Source organism: Nelusetta ayraudi, unplaced genomic scaffold (genome assembly GCF_046127955.1).
Source record: "Nelusetta ayraudi isolate G7.1 ecotype Tasmania unplaced genomic scaffold, CSIRO-AGI_Nayr_v1 ptg000097l, whole genome shotgun sequence".
NCBI lineage: Eukaryota > Metazoa > Chordata > Actinopteri > Tetraodontiformes > Monacanthidae > Nelusetta > Nelusetta ayraudi.
The window spans coordinates 672947-696904 of record NW_027466147.1 but is presented as its reverse complement, the minus strand read 5'-3'; the positions used below and the strand labels follow the sequence as shown (position 1 = coordinate 696904).

General features: G+C 45.2%; 1 protein-coding gene across 2 annotated transcripts in view; it reads left to right on the top strand.

Moving 5' to 3' along the window:
• The window catches only part of fstl5 (follistatin-like 5), a 155062-nt gene that overhangs the window by 20218 nt on the left and 110886 nt on the right, over window positions 1–23958 (top strand). The window contains exons 2-3 of one of the 2 annotated variants that reach the window (XM_076048217.1): window positions 4459–4600; window positions 15747–15777. In XM_076048217.1, the coding sequence (XP_075904332.1) occupies window positions 4459–4600; window positions 15747–15777 (173 nt within the window). Of the gene's footprint in view, window positions 1–4458; window positions 4601–15743; window positions 15778–23958 lie in introns of both variants that reach the window. The other variant, XM_076048216.1, reaches the window with a different exon arrangement.

Sequence of the window (23958 nt, the reverse complement as noted above, 5' to 3'; positions counted from 1 at the left end):
CTGCCTCCCTTAACTGTAAATCTGGGAACCGCTGGTTGAACTGGTTCTGAAAGCAGCGCCAGTGAGCCGTCCTTCTCAGCTTCTGCCAAGCGTTCAGCGCGCCAGACAGTTGAATCGCTGAGGGGTTAACGCGTTAGCTCAGGGGTTTGCCCGCTGCTGCTGCCTGCCGAGTGCCGCAGAGAGCCGTTCACAGTTGTTGCTTCTCCTCTGAAGAACTGAGAGCCGGAGTCGCTCCTGCCAGCCTGAAGACCTGAACCCGCAGTTTCTCAGCTCTGCAGGATTTCCTGCCAGTTCCAAGTTTTGCGGGGCAACATGTTTGGGCTTGAGCTTTGGTTTGTTTGTTACGGTTGTTTTTTTTGTTTTCTTCTTTCGCTGCCAAATTTGCCGCTGCTGTGGGAAAAGACGAGCTTGAGGGAAGCGTCGGCTGCTCTTGCAAAAACCACTCTGCGGCCAAACTTGCAGGACACTTGTAACTGATTGGGTATTAATAACTGATGTTATTAGCCAGGCCACCAATTTGACAGCCAAGTGGCCCTTTGTATCATCAATACCTGATTCCGGCAAAGCGATCCTTGCAAATGGCAGGATTTATGAGTATTATTGAGCATCACAAAGTTTGCAGCAGTGTTTTTATTGATTCTGTGTTTTTTTTCTCCTGACAGCAATCATGCATAATACAAGAGTCCACATCGTGTTAAATCATCGGTGACTATATTCTAGCATAATTTAAGGGCAAGCAGGAGAAACCACAATGGACGCATTCACTCATACTAAGTTGTACACTGTACCAGTGTTAAACCATTACGGGAAAATCCTGCTGGTTTAGAAAGTTGGTGGTGGTGGTGCTGCACCTCCAGTGGTAGTTTCAGAGGCAAGGGGCAGAGAGAGGAGGGGAAAAAAAGCTGCAGAAAACTTGTCAAAACATGATGCATTGTGTACATACTGGGAAATGCGCAGTCTTCATTTGAAAGTCAATGCCCGGGCTCAGACCTGCTCTGGGGAATTTTAAAACCCGCGAGTCAGAGCCGCGATGGCACTCCCAGAGGGCGTTCGGTGAAAACTTCCAGACAGGTCCTGCCTCGTGTGCCCCCCAGCGGGTCATCAATATGACTGGGAGTGTTTGCTTTGACGTGCACTCTAACACAAAAGGGACCTGCATATAAACTATAGGTGACACGATCGCCCCAAGCCTGAAGGCTTTTGCTCTGCTCACTGAAGTGTTCTCTCAGGGTGGTTGTTTGTTTCCTGATTTTTATTAGGCGTTTTGTTTTTCACTGTGCAGCACCTTTGCTCAACCAGTTACTGCACTTATTACTTGTTATGTAGCTTTGCTAGTTCCAACCATCATTTTTTAAGGAAACTTTCAAAACTTTGCTTAAATTTGTGGGACATTTTATGGAAACTCAATCCCTGAAGCGTCGTCCAATCTTCCACTTGACAAAAGCAGGGGGGGGGGGGTGCTAAAAGAAACAATTTTGTTGTCATCAATCTGTGTAGACTCTGATTTGTCTGAAGGTCAATGAACTGTACTGCTGCTTGCTGCCCATAATAGAGTGGGAACACACTTGGTGACAAAACAATTAAAGTGAGCAGTGGTTCGAAAACACTCAGTGGGTTGCACGCTGACACACTTTGAATGTGCTGTAGGTTTCAGCTGCGACGGTTCATCATCCCTGGAATGCCTCCTTGGAATTGAGCTAAACTTCCTAAAACTATGCATGCATCTCTGTCTCTGGCGCAGCATCCTCCTAAAGTTTGTCCATTAATAAGCCATTTCGCACCAGGACGCACAGCAGAAGTTGATTGATAGTGCCTGCAGGCAAGTTAATCCACCTAGAGTGGCTGTGTTGGGATGGCAGCAGCAGCAGCAGTGCTGCAGTGGAGGCAGCAGGGACCCACCTGCATCCTGGAAAGTATGGAAATGCGTCGAAGAACGACTACAAATCCTGTTGAAGAGGCATTAAATTTGATTTTCGGTACCCTGTAGAGCAAAACATCATTTATACGTTCCCTTCTTTGCAGACATATCGCGGATGTCTCCAGTTTTTCCGCATTTCTAGGAACAGATTCCTTTGATTTTCAAACCTCACATTTCAGGATTAAAACTTGTCCGACAGCGGCTCTCCAAATATTCAGTTCTTTAGGCAAATTAAGCAGATCAGAAGAACAAAACTGCAGCTGCAGCATGCTAATAAGTCCCTGCAGGTACCATCTTCATTCATTTATTTTTTTTGAGGAAGTCACGGGGCTTTACAGGATTCTGTAGTAAAATTGTGGGAATTGGCCAAAATGGAGCAAAATTGCAAACGTTTTTGGACACCAATTTGGCAGCGACTCCTTCAAAGTAAGAAATGAAGCCCTCATGCATTGATTCATGATTTGTAAAGGCATTCAAGCAAAACAATGCTTGCCAACATGTACTCCAAAGACATTCTGGATATTTTTGATCATTCTAAAGGGAACTGCTGCAGGGGTTTCATGATTCTGGGTGAACACTTGTGATTGGCTCGACTATCTCATCCAGATAATGTATTCATTTCTTGAGGCCAAACTTGGGAATGACTCGAGATCCAGTCAGACATGCTGGGTGAGTTGTAGGCTCCTGGTAGGGGCACCTTCTCTTGCACGAGATTCCATCGGCACCGTCGCAGAGTTTGACATGAGACATTTTGAAATGCCAGCGTCTCTAAAGGTTACGGTAGAAAGTGTGTGCGTGTGGGGGAGGGGTTGACAGTGACGTATGTGCGTGCACCAGCTGCTCTGTCTCCCCTTTTTAATTAAAAGTCTGCGTTCAATCAGTGTAAATCACACGTTGCACCATGACTTCATGTGAAAGTGTTTGCTTTAAGTGAAAACAGGAATTTCGGTGACGTCGACATCGGTGAAAGTCACCAAAGTAAAGTTTAAAATTCCTGCCCGACTTCCTGACCTCTGCCGAACAGCACACGGTCCCGCTGAGCCGCTGCGACAGCGACACTGTCGTCTGACTCAGTGCAGTGTCAGAGGAAGAAGGGAGCAGTGTGGGGGGTCAACTGTCCGTCAAAACTCACCACTGGAGAGATGAAAGTTAGCATCAGGCTTTGAATGTATATATATATATGGGAGGAATTAGGAATTCATTTATTAGTCAAGAGTTTCACAGAAAGCAAAGCTGGAATAAGGGAGAAGCGATGCTGCTCTGAATAAACCTCAGAAGTACGACCACCACAAGTTGTAAGCAATGGCCACTGCTAAAGCAATTAGCACCCTGTACTTAAATCACAGCTGGAGGACTTTATCACCTGAAATAAAAAAATTAAAAAAGTCTGAGCCTTTTTTTCTTCTGGGCAAAGATTTCAGTTTACCGCCAAGCGACTTTGCCATAGGTTGCATCACTAGCTGCGTTTCCATTACAGTTTTTCACTTTTGAGATATACCTCTATATCGACATGTCAGAAAAACCACCTCATGACAGCGTCAAAACCTTTCAGCCATATTTGAGTTTTTTTTTTTTTTCAAAGTTAAGGTGCTTCCATCACCAGTTTTTTTTTATTGCAATATTTAGGTTTTGCACAATTCTAGTGGTAATGGCGGCGCTAACAGGTTGACACACGGCCAATGATGCTCCGTGCGTCGCTGGGGGGACTTCCTGGCCTTCTAAGCGAGCGGTGGCAGATCTGACTGGTCTGCCAGTCGACTGGTCCCGTGTGATCCCGTCGAGCTTTGTCTCCTCTTGTACAAACACTTTCTGCGTGCTCCTCATCAGATGGATACGAGGGACGCAGCCATAGCTTTTAGGAAACGCTCCATCTGGCAGGCAGCCATGTTAATTGGTTGCTTGCTCCAGCTCTGTGTGCGCAGCTTTACATCCATAACAATTGAGATTTTTTTTTTTTTTAACGCGGGCATTCAGAGGGAATGTTTTCCCCTCTACAAACAGTTTTGCTTAATTAATACTGCACAAAGGACAAACTTCCCACAATGATTTTGTGCGTGTGTGTGTGTGTGTGTGTGAGTGTTAAATTCCGTTATCTTGCCGGCGAAACGGGAACATCTTTATGCCGCTAAACAAACATATTTGGCTCGCTTTCCTGTGAGGGGAACTCTTCAAGATGTAATCTCTGCGCCGCCCGACTAAGACACTCAGCCTAATTAATCCACAGCGCTCACTTTAATTGCCTTAATATATTGGCTCTTTGTCTTCATCTTTTTTTTTATTTTTTTACTGGTGACGTCTGTTTCCCCTTAATACATTGGAGAGAGAGGGAGAGAGAGACAGAGAGAGAGAGAGAGAGAGGGAGAGCTAATCTCTGCGCCAGATCTGAGACATGAATGGATGGCTGTAGTTTAACCAAGGGACGGTTCTGCCAGTGGCCATTGTCTATGCTAATTATAGGGAAGCCTTGATGTTTTGTCTTCAGAGCCTTCTGTGCGTTGGAGGAGAGCCTTCACCTTTGTTTGTTTGTTTGTTTTTGACAGGAAAAGACCAATGAAGACCGCCAGATGGTGGCCGGCGGCGATCCTACTGTTGGTGCTGGCCGTGGTCGGTGCCAACGGGAGACCCAGCAAGGAAGAATTCAGGGCGCCGCCGTATCGAGCAGTCGTCCGATTCCGTCACAAGGTATTGACCGCCGTCCTTCTTCATTTGCCAACAAGGGGAGCGTTTTGCTTTATACCCGTATGGGAAAAAAAGTACACCGGGACGCTCTGACTACATCAGATAACTAACTCCCCTGTCGTTTTTTTTATGCCTCGGGCCGCCTGAAATATACTGAGTCATCACTATCACTTTCTCTGTGGGGACTGACTCCTCAAGAGAGGGAGACCAAAAAAAAAAAAAAATACCATTTTAGATTGTGTGTGGCACATCTGAGCTGCGATAAGCTTTGAAAGATGAAAGTTTTTGGTGGTTTTTTGTTCTGCAGGACACTGGCTGCTAGCCGAAACGCGGCACTTCTGTGAGTGTCTCAAGTCATATTTCAAGGGTGGGGGGGGGAAGCTCTGTTTTCCCCGTCTCTGACTTGTGGCTGATTTTTATTGTTTTTTTTTTCTGATTTATTTTCACAACACCAGGAAGAGAAAAGATAAATCGATCAGAGGCCGGCAGGAAAATAAATGGACTGTTTTTGCAGGCGGTGTGTTTAGGATAAGCAAAGTGTTTCATCAACAGGCATTAGTCGGACTGTGGCGCGCATTTCCCATCAGCCCCCATTTCCGTTCTCTTCGCTCCACGCTAGTCTTTTTTACATAGGGGGAGATGGAGAAAAACACTGCAGAGAGGAAATGGGGAGGAAATACATTTGAGCTTTCAGAGTTACTGTCAGATTTAATCGAGTTGGCTTGGCCTTTAAAAAAAGACAACAACGCAGGAGTAAATGGGCTGCCGTGTGGTGAGAGTTGACTGCGAGGCGATGAGGAGGGTGGGACAGATGGGCAACGTCATTAAACTTAATCAGAGTTCGAGGGAGGAGCCGGAAACGACGCATGAAACTTCTGCGCCAAACAAGTTTCCCAGTCGATTGCACCGCATTTATTTAGCCTGTGCAATGGTTCAGCTACTGCCGGGCCTCAGTTGTTTTGGAAACCGGGAGCGTTCACAACGCTGTGATATTAAAAACTTCACATTTGGTCTAGGTACACAATGTTCGACACTGAAATCCTTTTTCTTTTTATCCCCAGCGATTTCACATCCACATCTACCTGGAAAAAAAAGTAAACTTAGGTATTCATTCACAACAAAATAAATCTAATATTCCATGGAACACTTGGTTGGCCAAACAGGGAAGATTAATGAGCTTTGTGCACACCATGTACTTAGAGGTGCTGTGAACATTGACAAGGTTTCATTTTTGTACATTTAATTCTATTTTGGGTGGGAGGGCAGGGGGCTATGGTGCACATATTTTTTTTTTTTGTTTTTTTTTGGCAAATTATGGGGTAATTTTAGACGCTAGGAAAGGCTAATCTCAGCCCTGGCTGAGCACAAAAGAGCGAGTGCGTAGGACTTTACAGAGTTGGGAGGATTTTTTATTTATTTATTTAGCTTTTGAACAATACTCTTTCAGCAGTGTGTGTGTGTGACCTATGAATCTTGTGATTTAGCCTTTGGTGGACTCTTCCTCGACACATAAAAACAAAGAGATGCTGCAACCTAGGGAAAGAGCCCAATATATTTATTTGTTTATCTTTTAAGATTTCTCAGTCATTTCTTAAGAGTGGAGCTTCATTAAATAAGTTTGGTGTGTCTCTGCGGACAAGCGTCCAGTTCCAGGGTCACATATTGTTCCTTCGCTGTCATTGCACACGTTGGGAAATTGGAACGTCTTAAACACTTGAGTGTGATGCGATTCTGCCCATTGAGACTAAAATGTGACATCAGAAGTAAAATGTGACATCTGGTTGGTTGAAAAAATTAGAAAAGGTGGAGGTTTTTGCCCTTGGAAGCGCCATTCTCACCAGCCCAGGTCATGTGAAGGACACCTTAGAGTCAAAGACCATACAAGTTCTCTTTACATGCTAGTTTTTTGGCCCCTTCACCTCTTTTTCACATGTCGTTGGCGGGTGTTCTAGTACATGGAGCAGAAGGGTGGATTGTTGGGCCTAAATATCTAGAAGATTCCAGGGACATGCGTCAGACCAGGGCAGTGAGATATTTCCCAGAATGCCTTTCAAAGCTGTTGCTATAGCGGGCAAATGAAAAGATTTGTCAGCTTGCATATTAAAGCTCATAATTACGACATTCTTTTTGCTGTCTTAGTCGAATGTCATTCCGTTGGATTACACTCCAATTCTTTGCAAAAAAATCACACAAAAACCCTGCCGCTCCTATGCCAATAAAATGTCGAATGACAAAAGGATGCATAGCGCAGGCTAGCTACATGACAACAGCTGAGGAAGGCATCTCTGATCCCCTGCTAGTCTAATTCCTTGAATCTGTGTTCCACTTTGAAGGAGTAGATTTCAACAAGGATCCTTCGTGGCTCAGAGTCGAAAGGCCAAACAAAAATAAAAATACGTTTGCTTCCTGACATTTTAAGGTGGGGGTGATTATGTGGGCAAGATTAAGAATACTATTTAAAAAAAAAAACACATGTGGCTGGTAGGACAAGACCTCAGAGCAAACAGTCCTCTTTTATCTTTAAGGCCTTTCCTACCTTTTTATCTATTTTCGTTTTCGCCAAGACTTGCGTGCCCCTGCTTTCACGTTGTGCTGTTTGCACCTCAGCAAAGCGTACTTCGAGACAGTGATAACAGGTCTCCGAGGAATAAAGAGGGAAAAAAACAAAAGTTCTTGACTGAGGAAACGGCTGTTGTGGAAGCAGGTTTCGGTGCGCAAGAGGTCAACGGAGGGCGGCAAACAAATCTGGAGAGCGGAGAGCAGAGGAAAAGGACAGGACAGGAAGAAAGAAATGGGGAAAACCTTTGAATCAGGACACAAAGTCGAGCTGACGGACAGCGAACACTAACAGGGTGTAAAGTTCTGTGTGCCTGTCTTCATATTTACTGTTTTACTTTGAAATCTGTTTTGCTGTTGGCCATGTCTTGAGTTTGCTTCCTGTTCCCTTGTTTGGTTCACCTGTTGTTGATTCCTGATGTGTTCCACCTGTGTCTCGTTGTCAGCCCTGCCCTTGATTATTCTCACCACGTCGTTACACAGGGTGCATTCAGTTACATTCCTTGCATCTAGCACTTTCTTTGGGGAGCTGAGCTCGGTGAGTTTTGCTTTATGTCGAGCTTGGTCAGAGACAAGAGCGACTTGCTCATGTGAACTTTTTAATATGATTTCTAGAGTTTTGAGGGAAGTAGACCGCTACCATTCACTGCCCTACACTTGACAAACGACAACTGCTGATAATTTAAAGGGAACACACAGACCCGTATCACCCTATACGGATTATAGCAACAGGCAAAAATGTTGCAATACTCCTTTAACTGCTGGATCTAACAGGAGAGACACGAAAAGATTGTCGAGAGCAATGTTGAGGGAGTGATGAAAAGTCATTCTTCACTTTTACATGGACTAAACCAGGCAATTTCTGTGGCTAATGCATTATACTCACCGTGCTCTCAAACCACTTTGACACTTTTTTACTCATTGTGCCAAAAAAATTCCACTGTGCCTGGTTTGGGCACCTTTTTCTCGTTACACAAGGCTTTTCCACTGCTCATTTTTTCCCTTACAAGTGGAAATTTGAAATCACTATCATGCCATATTGAACATTATGCCGGCCTTGTTTACGAATAAACTGAATGATGGAATGTTTAATGACATAACTGACCAGTTCTGCTTGCTATGTCTCTACTCGAGAGGCTGCAGGGTTTGTTGGCCGATTACATCACATGGATGGTGTTGAAGAATCTGAACCAGACCAGAATTTGAAGTCTGTCAGGTTGGATCTGTCATGGAGCCACAAAATACCGGCGGCTTTTTCTCTGAAATAAAGAAAAATGCAGGAGAAGCTGCCTTTGGAAGGGTAAGGCGTAGATTTATGGATGCAGTGAAAGAGGACATAAAGTTTAGATGGTGTGAGAGAAGAGGATGCAGAGGGTTTGGAGGGAGGCTGGGTGATTGGTTGTGGCCACCATGTACAACACCATGTACAACACCTAGAAAGAAGCCTTCTGTCGGCCTTGGCTAGCACTCCTGCAGTACTTTCTCCTTCCTCCAGGGGGTCTCTGTCAGTCCACTAGACCTTCACGAATGGAAACAATCCCGAGGCAACAGAGGGGTGTTGGTGTCTCCTCATGGGAACTCATTTTGCCGTTTCTGAGACCCCCCCCCCCCACACACACACACACACCCTCTTGTTATTGCCCTCGTCCTGGCAGCGGACTGACTTAAATAATTAATGTGTGTCCACGTGTAGCCATAGTGTGACAGGACACTACAAAAATGATGCATGCTCCGCTCCTCCGCCGCATTGAAATTAATGTGCGGGGCGTTGTGATTACACTGCAGTGGAATGTCTCTACAGCGTCTGCATAGCATCGCGATTCGTCCGGCGAAGGGGACGGAGGTAAACACCGCTCATCTGTCCGCCTGTCAGAGGACCGGCTGCGGAAAACATAATGAAAAAAGTCCTTGTCTGCTCAGAAAAATAAACAACAAAAAAAGGCTCATTCTTCATTCCTCACCATCCGTGGTGCTCCACTGCTGTGACCGTGGGACTCGACCCTCTGGACGATGCGGTTGATCAAAAACAAGACGACAACGCTATAAACGAAACAACAGTTTAGTTTCCATAAAGGCTTTTTATTTGTATCTTGGGGAACATCACATTTACGGTGACCAAGAGAGCTCAATGCACTGCAGCCCCAGAAAACACTTGCAAACAGCGAGAAAGGTGGTGCAATTTTTGTGAGCCGCACAAGTGCTGCAGACAAGTACAAACGACAAGAGAAGTGTTTCCAGGGGGACCACAATCAGTGAGGCACCAACACCTAAGACAGCACTCTGCTACAATATGTAAGATGCTTTGTTTTGTTTTATGTATCCAGTGAGGTAAACAGAACAAACTAAAACCTCTTAGGTTTGGAAGTAGATTTCTGTGTTGGGCTGTCACTGATAGTGGTCCCCATGGAAACCCTTTGTACTTTGTACTAACCTGAGACACATTTCACAATTTGAAGCGCATGTCACGATTGAATTCTCTTTGCTTGTGTTTCCTGAAGATGCAGTGCATCGAGCTCTTTCACCAAGTATCTACGGGTATGTTGTTTTTTCTTCTGATACTGACCTTGGACAGAAACGGGTGTACGCGACAAACTGTGACATCGCTAACGTTCGGCTGACGTGAGCAATGATTGGACTTTTTCTTTTCTGCTGACCTTAGTTATAACAACTTGACCCTTATTTGACCATATGTCCTGGAATCCTCTCCCCATCTTCCACTGCTTTTGTCTATCTTCACAAGCCACGTAGCATAGCGGCGTCCTGATTCACCTGGCCTCAATTCTTTTTCGAGACTGGTGCTGTTAGTCTTTTCATTCATTTTTACACTTTTTTTTTTCTTCTTTTTTTGCAAATCTGACAAAATTCTCCCCTAAAAGCTAATTTTCTCTTTAAAAATTCCCATGACTTTTAATCTCATGAAGGAAACACGAGACACACACACACACACACCATGTTATGTTGTTTCCAGTTTCTCTGAGACGGACATTCATTAAGGTCTCTAGAGTTAAAATGCAAAAAACAAACAAAAGAAAAACACAGCAACAAAGTAAAAAAAAAAAGAAAAAATACGTTGCTGAAATATTTTAATTAACGCCCCCCTATTCTCACATTTCTAATGAATGGAATTTAATAGTTAAAAAAATAAATAAACACAGACAGTGATAATGGGCCTTAATGACATAATTACATACATTCCCTTGTCGCAATAATTGGAGAAACGCTCCAAACGGACGTCCTTTCAGCTCGGTGCCTGTTCCGGCCCCTCTGCGTTCTCTTTGAAGGACAGCGTTTGACAAGGGCGGCGGAATTGAATGCGACCTCCATAAGCCTCCACCTCAAAGGCTTCAATCACTGCGAGCGCTGGGCCATAAACAGCTGGTCACATGCTCTACCCATAATTCCCCCGGTATTGTCTCAGAAATTTGCAGCGAAAATCCTCCGTGCGCGGGGTCAGTTATAGGACAGCGGAAGCCGTCCTCTAATTGTAGCTGACGTAATGGAATTGCCGCTGGAAAATGACAAGCGGTGTCAGGCCCCAGATTCGGTTTTATAGAGCCTCCCCCCCCCCCCCCTTTTTTTTTTTATAACTTTGTCTTTTTACGAAGCACTCCCCGCATTAGGTGCGATGGAGACGAGTCGGCTCATTTGGAAAAGAAAAAAAAAATATGGAGTGGGCGCGGCTGACGAGCATCGGGGACGGAAGCAATTTTCCGTGTAGTTTTGTCGTCGCTGGGACGACCGGAGCTTCTCACGCCAGGACAAACAAAATGGAGGCAAGGGCGACTTGCCTCCATGACAAGGCCCCGCCCAGCACCGGCTCGGCCACATGGCAGAAGCTAGATTAACGGGAGGGGATAAGCAGAGAGAGAGAAAGAGAGGGAGAGAGAGAGAGAGAGAGGTGGGTGAGCGATGGGGGGAGGGCGAGATACTGAGGAACATGCACAAATGTTGAGATAAGCTTCAATCACAATCATCAAAATTCACATGGAACAGCCTCCCGGCGCGACGGCGTCAGGCTTCAGTCGGCCGCCCGCTGATAAAATGTGACTGTACAGTCAGCGCCGTAATAACCCCTCCGCCTCCTCCTCTTCTTCCTGCCCCCTCCTCTCCACTCCACCTCTCCCTCCCCCTCCCCCTACGTCTGTGCTCAGCTGGTCAGTTTAGCCCCGGCCGCTCGCCGTCCGTCACTCATCGTGACGAGCCGTCAGGCAGAGGTGAGCAGCCTCTGTCAGAGGAGGCGGAGGGAAGCCGCTGCACCAGTCGTGCCGTAATAATAACGGGTTGTCAGTGTCGCTGCTGCTGCTGCTGCCGCTGCTGCTGCTGCTGCTGCCGCCGCTGCCGCTGCCGCTAACCCGGGTTTCTCAGCCGCCTCTCTTGCTTCTGCTGGGAGGATTTTCGTTGTTTCAGCCTGGTTTCCATCTTTGAAGTCCTCTATTCCATCAGTTTCCATATCTTTTTTTTTTTTTTTCTTGCCAGTGGAGCAGCCTCGTTATTTATTATCCACTGCCCACCACCATCACCTGCTAAAATAAAAGGACATTTAGCCCTGTGTGTACAGTCCTCTTGTTAAAACTGCCCAGTTGCAGTTTCCTGCCAAAAAACTGATGCACTGTTGGATCTTCATGTTTGGATGAAGGTGATCTCAAAGGCTGGGGCCAACACCTGGCTAAGGATGGTGCTGGTAGACGTATTGGACCCTTTGTGATGTCATAAAGGGGGCACTAAAAAAAGTGGAGCGAGCAAAATAAGTGACAGAATGTTGTTGTTTTTTTTAAATTGAGGCATTTACTGCTACTTGAAAAGTAGATCTGCTTTTTCCGAATATAAATATTATCAGGTAGTGTGTCTCTGTAAAAAAAAAATACTACTTTGTTTATTTTTTCAGTAGATGGCAGCACAGGGGACGGACATGATTGTCACATCAGAAGAAGAACAACAAGAAAAAAAAAAAAAAATAGTCGTCTCTGGTGATGCAGGAGTTCATGTTCAGGTTAGAATGGAGATATTTCCATCTTTCATCCGTCCACGACACAGAGGCATAATCTTGTCCTCCTCTGCAGTCAGTGTGTGTTTTTGTTGTTGTTGTTGTTGTTGTGGCTTCCATGCGTAATGGGGACCCCGGTTGATCCTGCTCTTGTGATTACTGAAATAAATATGTGACTGGCAGCCTTGGCAGCTCGGCGCCGACTGCAGAGAGTGAAGTTTTTGCTGGATGCAACCGAACCTTTGGCACGTTGTGGGAACAAAAAACATCAAAACCTGGAGCAGTAAACGCTATGAACTATGAGACGAATGAAAAACAAAAGTTTAACTTTTTTTTTTTTTTTTTACAAAAATTTCATTGGCATTCACAGCCGGAAGCTGGGTTGTGTAAACATTCAACCAACGACTTATACAGCTAGAGGGGCCTGAAAAAATGGCACTTCGAGTAAATCTTCATAAAATATGCATTACAAGTATATTCTGTACTCTGGAGGATGTTGCTGCATGGCTGCAGCAGGAGTAGGAACCAAGGGAGGTGGGCTGTGGGTTGTTTATTTTATTTTTTCTTTCGGGGCGGGGGTGTCGGGGGAGGGTGGTTATTTTGGCGCTACAGCCTGAACCGGTCCTCAAGGATCGATCCGGCCTCGCCGGTGGGACGCCGGACTGTGTAATCCACTCCCTCCATCGTACAAATACGCGGCGATTCGCGGCGGCTGAAGTGCACTTGAAAGTTGATGGTGTGGAGGAGTGAGAGACGGCAGATCTGAGGAGAGGGAGAGCTGGAGGTGGGGGGGGGGGGGGGTAGGGGAGAGAAGCGGGGGAGATAGGTGAACCAAGCGCCTCCAAGGTAACACCCACCCCCCATCGTCCCCAGAGGGGCTGAGACGAACCGAGCCGCCCGGGCCTGCAGGCGGTCCGACGGGCCGGCCGGTGGTCCTGTGGGAAATCACCCTCTTCAAACAAATGAAGTGTGAACACAGCCTGCCGCATGCAAATAAGGCCTGTTTGATATCTCCCTTACCTGCGGCGCAATTCAGAATGTCACCTCCCCGCCAGGGTGGTGTGTGTGTGTGTGTGTGTGTGTGTGTGTGTGTGTGTGTGTGTGTGTGTGTGTGTGTGTGTGTGTGTGTGTGTGTGTGTGTGTGTGTGTGTGTGTGTGTGTGTGTGTGTGTGTGTGTGTGTGGATGATGTGGGGAATGTCACCGAGCCACAGGTGTTGTCAGCGATTTGGGCCTCAGCCGGGTCGCTTGTCAATGACGGTTTGTAAAACATCGTGGCGAGGATATTCGGAGAGGCGGCTCGCGGAGCTGCTCGCGCCGGTGAACTGGCTCTCACTCTGCTCGCTCGTCTGCAATCTGAATCAGAACTGCAAACGCCTCTCAACAGGGTAAAAAGTCACGTGTTTATTTCCACAAACAAGGCGACTCAAAGTGGTTGTTTTTCGACGAGGAATGATGAGTGCCTGTGAGAGAGTGCTGAGCTTTTATTGAAGGACAATCAAAATAAAACAGAAAAATTTGATAAGAATTTAAATGCCTTCAATTTAAAAAAAAAAAAAAAAAATTGTCTTCTACTCGCAATCCTTTTACAACTCGCCTCTCAGAAGAACATAGATTTCTGATTGGTTACATCGATCCCATTAGAACCAATACGCTTATTACATTATCAGCCCACGTGAGACACACAGCTGTGGCTTAACGGTGGATGGATTCCACCCATGGACGTATTATAAGAATTGGGTACCGAACTGGCAATATTAGCGTGACGATTTTTGCCAGTGGGTTTTTTGAGGTACTGCAGCCAAAGATCCCATGCAGTCCAACAAGCATTTTCCCATAGACAAGGATCCACTAAACAGCTGACGGAACGCCTCAAACCTGTAACATGGTTCACAATAAATCTTTCTACTGTAGATTTTTAAATCATGGATCTTTCTAAAAAAAAAACAAATTATTCCCGTTTCGACATCACAGCGCTTGTGCTGTGCTGGGTCTCTGCTCGTTCTGATTGGCTGATGCATCCTGGTGCATCACGTGTGTTACAGAGGCATGATGGGAAGTGACATGACGTGCATGCTCTATGGCCTGCATAATGTGGAAGTAACTCGGAAGCTGAAAACTTCTTCCTCGAATGAGCTGGTTGAGCAACTCCATTGAAATGAATGGGTCGCCAGACAAGATCCACAAGGCCTGCCTACAAAGCAAACTCACCTGCAAAGAATTGGAGTATGGGTCCGGTTTACTTTGGCCGGTGCAATAATGCCAGTGTTTGAAAAATCTGACAAATAAATAACGATGACTTGGTGAGATTGTGGGAGATGACGTAAGGGGTGAGATTTCCTTAAACGTCTTGATGGGGGCGAGTTCTGTCTTTTTATGAGTGCTGGTGGTGAGTAAGTAAACGTAATTATGACAGCTGGACGGTTTTAATAAGAAGCTGCAGCTGTGCAGCACCGCATTCAAACTTGCGCTCGTTACGCTGGTTATTGCTCATGCGGGCATTTCCCCCTCTGTCTTATTAGCAGCAGTAGGACGCAGTGTGGGATTAATAAAAGAATGAGAATATGAATAGTACAGCATCAAATTTTAATGAGGATTTGAGTTGGAATACTTAAGTAAAAATTCATAATGTGTGCACAATAATACGTTACATCATTATTTAATTGATGCGGGACGCCGGGCCCGTCAAACAGCAGAACCTCCAGTGTTCAGCCTCCGCCTGCGAGCCCAGGAATTAGGTAATCGTCTATTTTCAGCGGGCCGTCAGGGACCGCCGTTCATTATTGACTGGAGACCTGTTGCATAATGCATCATCTCCATCAGAGCGAAGCGCTGGTAGCAGGAGAGTGACTTCTCCTGTACAGGAACAGGGAGGATGAGCTATGCAGATTTGTCTGTGGAGGAATCAAATATTCATGGCCTCTTTTTTTCCCGTGGAAGGCAGCAGCTACTCAGAACAGCAGTTCAGAAAACTGTGTGGTGGATTTTTTTTTTCTTCATTTTTTTAATCTATTTATTTATTTATTTTCCTACAATGTGCACCCACATGGTGCAGCTGGTTCACTCTGCACTCAGCGAAAGGGTCAATATCGTTTGCTCTTCTTTGTATTGTTTTGAACATCCTGGAATTTTATTTAAATAATTAATGATTTTTTTTTTTTGTGGTGTTACCATTTTGCTCAAATAAAGGAGAAAAACAAATCTTATTTTCTCTGCTGTGTTTTACAGAAAATACAATTTGAAGCCAAGAGGTTAGAACATGACTATAATATCAAAAGAAATCTGCCAAAAGAAAAGTTTGTCATTAAAGTGATATTAGTGTTAACCGTGGCATTTTTAGAAAGCCTCAATAGCAAAACATGTCTTTTGGAAAGGTTATGGGCATATTTCCCAGACTTCATGTCGGTGTTTTTTTTCATTCAGTGGTGGGACATCTATTTTTTTTTTTTAAGAGCTGCTGGGAATCCAGCTGATTATGATTACTGTTTAGTTTTTTTTGATTTTTAAAATGCTGTTCTCATGATTCATCTAATTGCACAAATGCTAATGTGATCGTGTGACTGCGATCTCGTTTATTATAACGGTCGTCTTCTGTGTTTTTGTTCCAGCAGGATGGGATCCCTGAGAGCTTGAGGATAAAGGGTGAGTACACTCTTCTTCTTCTTCCTCTTCTTCCTCTTCCTCATCTTCTTCCTCTTCCTCCCGTGGTGCGCTATATATTTGTGCAACGTGCTCCATTCGAGTGGGATTGTTGTTGCAGTAGAGGCCAAAGGAAGGCATCTGCTGTGGGATCCACACAACCCACGGCGTAAAGGATTGATGATTTAAAATTTATTTATTATTATTATATTTAAATAGGACAACATCAAAATAATACTAAAAAATAATATAACAGGGTGATTAAAAGAGAGCTCACTGGCAAACATGCAAAGCTAAACACTCTTTAGCCTCCCCCTGCAGCCGCTTTGTTGCACTCAACAGGGTTCAATCGTCAGAGAGCAACGCATTCATGCGTTGACATTTTTTTCAATTCCAATCAAACACCTCTAGTTCTTGCTTACACCCAGTGCCATCTCCTTGAATGCAAAAAACAGACGGGACAGTGGTTTAAAATCCACCCCTTGCATGATTTACCGCGCCTTCAAAAAGCCAAATGCAGCATCAGCAGTCTTTGACGGCCGTAAGGTGGGAGGACGCAGCGTGTTCGAGGTGGATTCACGGCTGTGAATGATCACCGGCTGCGGTGCTGCGGTGCTGCGGTGCGCCGAGCAGCGCCAACAGCGTTAAAAGTGGCAGCGTGCCGTGTCATTTCGTCAATAGACGCAGTTTTGTAGCGACCGGTGAAGCTCCTCAGTGAGCAAATGACCGACATTACGGGTAAAATGCGATAATCTGTTTCACGGAGAAGTTGTGGAAAGTAAAAAAGACAATATTGCAAACGAGCTGATGTCCCTCCTGGTACCTCTTCTGTAATTGACAGTTCAGGCTCCCTCTTTGCTTGGTTGTTCACATGTCGAGGGATGTCACTTCCTGCCAAGGGATGTCACTTCCTGCTCTGCATGTTGAAACACAGCTCGTACACCATGGATGTATTATAAGAACTGGAAACTGGACTGTTAAAAATGGCTGTTAAACGGCTGACACGATGCCTCTGACCTGAAACGCAGTTCTTAATAAACTTGCTAACGTATATCTTTAAATTGTGGACTTTCAATCTTTCTAAACATTTTATAAAGGCCATAAAAACCCCATAAAAGAAATTATTCCCACTTTGACATCGGCTTGTTCTGATAGGCTGATGCGTCCTGGTACAGAGGCATGATGGGAAGTGATGCGCCGGCTGCAAAATGCGGAAGCCAAAAACTTTTATGGTGTTTGTGCTTGGTAAACAACTCCATTGAAATGAATGGGCCTCCATATTGAATCCCGGGGGCTTTGTAAACTGAACTTTGCACATTCCACTATGCGCCAGTGAAAGAAAGCTGATGTTTTCCCGCCTTCTGACCCTCACCTCTGCGTCGGAACGCGGCGATCTCACAACAAGTTGCTGTTTCAATGGGATTTGGTTGAACTGAGGCTCACTCAGTTGGAGGAGAAGTAGATAAAATAGATCTGGACCTCCAAAACTACACACTTGCCTCAGACCGCAGCAACCTCACCGCCGCTGTGGTAGTTTATGAGGTCGGGTGCCATGATCTAAAATGTACGAGGCGGGAGCAACCTTCGTCTGATGCAGGAAACTAGCGCGGTCGGAGCAACATAGCACAACAACGGCCAGAAGACCCTTATATAATTCTCAGAGAAAATAAGACATGAAGCAGGTCTTTGTGTGCAAGAAGGGAAAATTTATCCGCTGCAGTCCAGATAGTCAGCGCAGGTGTGCGAATCGAGTCTCTGCATGAGAGGTAAGGAATGAAAAGTCTTTTTTTTTTTAACAAGGCCCATATTTTACATCCACCTGCCCCCACTGCTGCTGCTGCGATTCTCAACGCTCTTCGTCAGCTGCAGTGTAGGTGGAGGAATTATGTTCCGCCTGATGGTAATCGAGCTTTCGTGCCGCAGAGTTTGAAACAAAGATTTCACTTGGGATCCTGCGCTTTGGAGGCCGCATTCCGTAATAATATGCACTCGCCCCGTAGCGTCGGTGGCTGTAAGTAGTTATTGTTCCATCGCTTCTCACTTCACATATCTCGCAGGCTAGTTTTACGCAGTTTCGCGGAGGGTGGGAGGAAAAAAATACCCCCAGGGAGTTCGGAAGCTGCTCGGTGCGAGTGCCAGCGGAGGACGAGAAACTGTGTCTCGCCGCCGCTAGCAATGTGTGTTTAAAAGCTTTTTTCTGGGACTTTATTATCGTATATCAACACGCCATCGGATACCGAGGGCGGTTCAATGCACAGTTCCAACAAAACAATGTCGTAAAGTTGTCTTTGGGTTATTTATTGACATCTCTCAACATTTATTTGAGTCTGAATTACTTGTGTCAAGTGTTATTGACAGAATTTAGCCCCGGTTGTTAAAATGCCAGTCCAACTCCTGAGTGGGTGAAGAAGGAATAAAAAAATCCTTACATCTTCTGTCCGCCATGATTTAAGCAGTTGGCTGTATATTTGCACAAGGGTCGACACCTAACAAGCATCAGACCGCAATGTGCCGTGGTGTTTGAGTGAAGCCGGTCCTGAAGCAGGTCCTGAACCAGTCTGAGCGGCTCTTTGCTCTTCTTTTAATGTTTTGTCCACATTCGGAAAAAAAAACTGACCAAAACTGGTTACTAGCTAGAAGTAATTTCCTGTTTTTGACACAGCTTAAAGGATATTAACTGAGTATGTGAAAAAAAAAATCATATCAAATATATGTTGACAATCATGCACAAATCATTTTAAGTTTAGTCGCTGTTCTTTTGATTATTGTAGATTTAAGGCATTAGAGCCTCGTTATAAAAAGTAATAATACAGATGCCTAAAATCTACATCTTCACATCTAAACTCTTATCAAAGACCTACGCCTTAAGCAGTAGCTGAAGCCTCATCAACACATTTGGTGTGTCAGATGACAGGCTGACGGAGGCGTCTCCCTGCCAACCTGTCACCTCTGCGACGTCTCCTCTAAACAAGAGTCAATGTCAGGCCAAAAGGCCCAACCCGGCTGCCACTATATGTTAAAAAGAGGGGGGAGCTAAATGGACATCTCCCCACTTTTTGCTCTCTCTGGGGGAAGGTCGAATCGGTAATTGTAGAGGGTGCATTAGCATAAAGGGCGGCACCAGCTGTCTGCCACCATTCACTCTGATACACCGGGTTCCGTAAGCCGAGAGGGGAGCAGGATCTCGCATTGGTTAGTTTTCAGTGGGCCATTAGCGCGGAGGAGGCGAGCGCACTCGAGATGCAATCATAAATAATTCAAGCGTTACCCGACGCACACAGGAGGCCTCTCGTTATTACATAATTTGGGTCAATTTGGCATTAAAACTCCAATTTCACAGGTCACGTTGCGAAGGGTCGTCCGGGAGAGCAAAAATCAGAGAAGATACAAGAGGAACTCAGCAGAGAGGACCAGAGTTGTGAACCAGTTGTGTGCATAAACTCTTTTGCAAAGGCCTTCACACACTGCATCTATTTATCCCACATGAATAGTTTATGGTTTAGTTATAAAAAATGTAAGGCAACCTGCAAAATGTCATCATTGTTAGTTGGTGTTTTGTGCGTATTGTTCAGCCTCTGCTGATTGACTGGCTGCTCAGGCCTCAACACCGAGTCAATCCAGGATCAGTATTTCTTTTTATCACGTCATCATCTGCAAAAGTGATGAGGGCGCAGCTCATAGTTGTGTAATTTTTGCTTCCATCAATTCATGAGGCAAAGTTTCACATTTTGTCATTATTCGATCTGCCACAAGTCGACCAGTATTGCTTTGGTTTTCATACAGTTCTCAATCCAAAGTAATGAAAAGTGAATTCCCCATCTGGTCTTGCTGTGGTCATGCACGGCATCTACTTTTAATCAGCACAATTGTCTTGGGCTGTAATATTCCTTGCTCTATGACAGACTGCTAATGTTCCCCTTGAAGTAGACTCTGCCCAATCTTTCACCTGATGAGCGCCGCAACCGTCCGCTAGCCGGGCAGTAAAGAAAACGAATGGGTGGATATTACGTCCACACGCATTAAGTGTAAAGGAGAAAACAAAAAAATATGTCCATCTATATCGATGGAGGGAGCGCATTGCTGCGTAAACTCTGAGTGTGCTGTCAACACCGAGGAGACAAAGAGAGAAAAATGCCAGCAGTTTTCCAGGATGCTCTGTAATTGGAATGCCAAAGTGAGTGTGTGCCGCGCTATCGCAGTCTGGTTTTGCGGGCTGCGGCAAGTCCTTGGGCTGCCACTGAAATGCAATTTTGTGTAATAAATAGACTGATTTGGCAGCATAAAATAGCTAATGGAAGTTTTTAGATCTCCTTACCCACCTCACACTTAATTCCTTTTCAAAATTAGTGCTTTTTTTGGGGGCTGTGACTGTGGGTAACCGGTGGGGACCGTGTGTGTGTGTGTGCGTGTGTGTGAGTCTATATGTATCTGTCAGAGTAAATGTGATGTTTGCTGATATATTGACAAATCAGAATAAGTAGAAATGTGTGGTTGTTTCCCAATATTACGACATTTTCCAAAATTTACCTGAGCTTTTGCTCACACTGCTCCCGGTGTTCTCAGTTGGTAATGCCATGTAAATACCCATGACTTTCTAAAGTGCATGCAGTAAAAACAAAATCCAAGAACTGAGTGTAAAGTACAGACAGAAGGTTCCCTCCACGTCCGTATCTGCCAGTGATAAGTTTTAAGCCCCAACCATCCATTTGTCTGCTTTATGAAATAAGTGGTGGCTGGTCGTATTCCAATTTGGCAACCAGAGCAGCAAACTGGCTACAGCAGTGACAAACTGCATCAGGAGAAGAAAAGTATATCACGTGTCTAAATGTGTATGTATTTTTTTGCTGAGTGCTGTGTTTAACACACAGTGCAATTTCTGACCGGTCAGCAAGGGTTTAGCTTGGTTAAACGTTCTCTGCTGACAAGCGGCTATTGAGCGCCAACCCCATGCAAACTAAAACCACAGCTGACTCTGACGAATTGCACCCCCGCTGCTGCCAGTACGCTAGTAAGCGGAGACCGCAGAGCACATGCAAAGCGAGGCACCTGTCTCTTCCCCAACTTTGGTTCTGCACACAATATTTCCTTTTTTCTTCTTACCGCCTTTGAGGCACGGCGGGAAGTATTAGAAGAGTACGGTGCAGCCGCGGCTCTTTGATGAAGAGCAGCGGGTGACGGGCTCTACACCTACAACTCTACGGCGCGGTAACCAACTGAAGGTTCCGGGTCTGTTTATTGGCACCCGTGGGGATGGGGGCGGGACGGGGGTGGGAACAAACGGTTCCGGTTGTGGGTGCATCAACAAACCTGGGATACTGTTTGTAAATATGGACTTTGGATTTCACAGAGACCCAATCAAACACTAAAAATCTTAATCACAATGATGATGACAGTGATTGCAATAAAACTATATACATATTTGAGATAATGCACTGCGGGGAGATAAAATCACTAGAAAATAAACGTATACAAATGTTATGCGAGGGGCAGATAAAATGATTATGATAATCTAAAGTTTAAAAAGAGGGTAGAAACGACAGGTTGAACACAGCTAAATAATATCTAAAGTCTGGTACAAAGGAATTTCTGCAGCTTTTGCTTGTCAAGTTCTCTGACAACAAGACATCCGGGAAGCTGAAACTGATGAAGTAGATTATCATTTAGCAGCCAGTGACAATCTCCACAGATTCAGCTGAGAATCACAGACTTTTCGCCATATCCACCATCTGCAACATCCACCGAGGAGACACACGACTGAACCAGGATACCAAACAGCGAATCTGCAGCTTTTTTTTTTTTAGTGCTTTTCCGCTTGTTATTATTATTATTGTTGTTGTTATTGTTATTATTGTTTTTATTATATTCTTCTCCGTTGTATGGGTGAATAAATATCAGCCAGCCAGAATAAATAGCATGAGCTCAGTCATGTCGGTGTTTGTCAGTTGTGAATCCACATTTCCCCGCAGGCGGACTTTAATATCGGCCCTAAATAAGAAATCGAACCCGCCGCACCCTTTCCCATTAGGCTGCCTCAGCCTTGGTGGGCCTGACCTCTGCGCTGGAACAAACATCTTGTTTTGTTGCCTGGCACCAGTGTTTATGTTCCTCTAATCTGTCGTCTCCCATCCTTTCATATACTGACATAATATGTTAATTTGTATGCACAGCAGCTGCCTCCCAGAACCCCCCCCACACTCACCGCCACCCCCCCAAACCTCCACCCCCCCACCACCACCACCACTACCACCACCACCACCCCCCATCCTCCGCCTCCGCCAGACCCTGGCTCGTCGCAGAAGTGCATTTGAATAATTCAGAGGCTGCAAACACTGAGCTCTAAATTGTATATTAATTCTTAAATTACACAGTCCCCCGCCTCCCCCGGGCCGAGGTTACAGTTTTAATAACTCGTTGCCGCCGAACAAAGAGGCGCGGCATCGTACGCCGACTCACTGGAAGGCTCCCTGTTGATTCATCCAACCTTTCGCCGCTCCGCCAAAATTGGATTCGCCACAGCTCGCACGTCTTTATCAAGTCACTGTGAGGTCTTTCCTTCTTCTCACTTTTTTTTAAAAATGGGCCACAGAATGTGAGTGACTGTGCCGCAGCTCGGCGCCAGCATCCCTTTTTGAAATCCCTGCAGGATGTCCTGGTGACTTTTACAGGCCACTTATGCTCCTTGACCCACTAAAGCTGTAATAGGACATTTGTGTGTGTGTGTGGCCAAAATAGTGCAGGGTTCAACTCCATCACACGCCTCTGGGGAGGCAGCCGGCTGCTCCTCCTCGTGTTCACACAGCACTTCAAAGAGCATCGGGTCACGTTTGCACAGCAGGTATTCCCGCTCACCTTTAAATTGCAGCTCATGTCGGGTTTTTTTTTTGCTATTTGGTGCATGAGAATCGAAAGCCCTCAAGAGTCCACATTTTGCAGGGTTTTTTTTCTTTTATCATTAATTCTCAGGTAATTCTCACTAATGCTCTGTCCTGTCCTGCATGCAGATTTGGAGGTTTTATGGATTGCAACTTCACGTAGAGCTCATTGTTAGAAAAGAGAGAAATTAAGGATGGATTATTTTTTTGTGGGGGGGTGGAGAAAAAAGGATTGACATCATTAAATAATGTGACCTCATCTTCTCCTTGGCTTTGAACCCCTGGCGATGGCTCCAAAACCGCTGATATTTTAGCCAATACAAAGAATGTGCTGTTTATTTTCCACGGTCATTGCCTCAACTCGCCTGGCAGAGTGCAACCCTGACCCAGCTTCATAGGTAATAGGACAGAAACTCCTGATCAACAAGTTAAGTATCACTACCAGCCAATTAATTGCCCTGGGTGTGCCAATTTTATTTTTTCATACCCCTTATAAAATAACTGAATAAAAAAAATCCCACCAGAGTTGTTACAGCCCTAAATAGGATCTGCATTTTTTTTTTTGTTTTTTTGTTAAAACTTGCAGCTCCTCACTTTACTGCTCGTTAACTCCTCTCACCTGGTCTCCCAGGTGCAAGTCGCCGCTTCATTAAAGGTGCTGCTCCACCGGCCGCGAACGCCAACGAGCCGAACAGCGTCAACGTGATTGTGAAGTTCTAACAACCACCAGTCTGTGACAAATCATCGTCAGGAAAACGTCTTACTTTAAATGCCAGTTTAATTGAATGTATCTTCCGAGTGCGACACACAGCTCTGCTCTTTAGGACAAAAAAAGGCTGTGGAAGTGTTTGACAGCCTTCGCTGCCTCAATTAAAGTACAAAGAAACGTATTTCCGCATAAATCATGAATGGGAAGGTGCGCAATTTAGCAGTTTCAAGAGCCACCTTTTAAAATAAATGAGATATTGAATGCTCTTTTGTTTATCCTTTGAAATGAAAACAGTATTGCAACTTGTTACATTTTTTTTAATTGAATAAATATTGAATCCCAGTTACACAAAAGCATACCTTTTACGACTTCATGCACACTCGAAAGGCTTTGAGGCTGCTTTGCCAGCAGCCTAGCCGAGGTGGAAAGTGGACTTTTAGCGCCGGGTTGACCTCTGCGGGAGTCTGGTTGGACTCAGAGAGTGGACGACCGAGGTGCAATGTGACAGTAACACTGCATTTGCAAACAAAATGCAGTGGCAGGATGCAACACAAGACCTCACCAGAGTTCTGTTGTAGTACCTTCTCCTTACTCCAGGCAAAT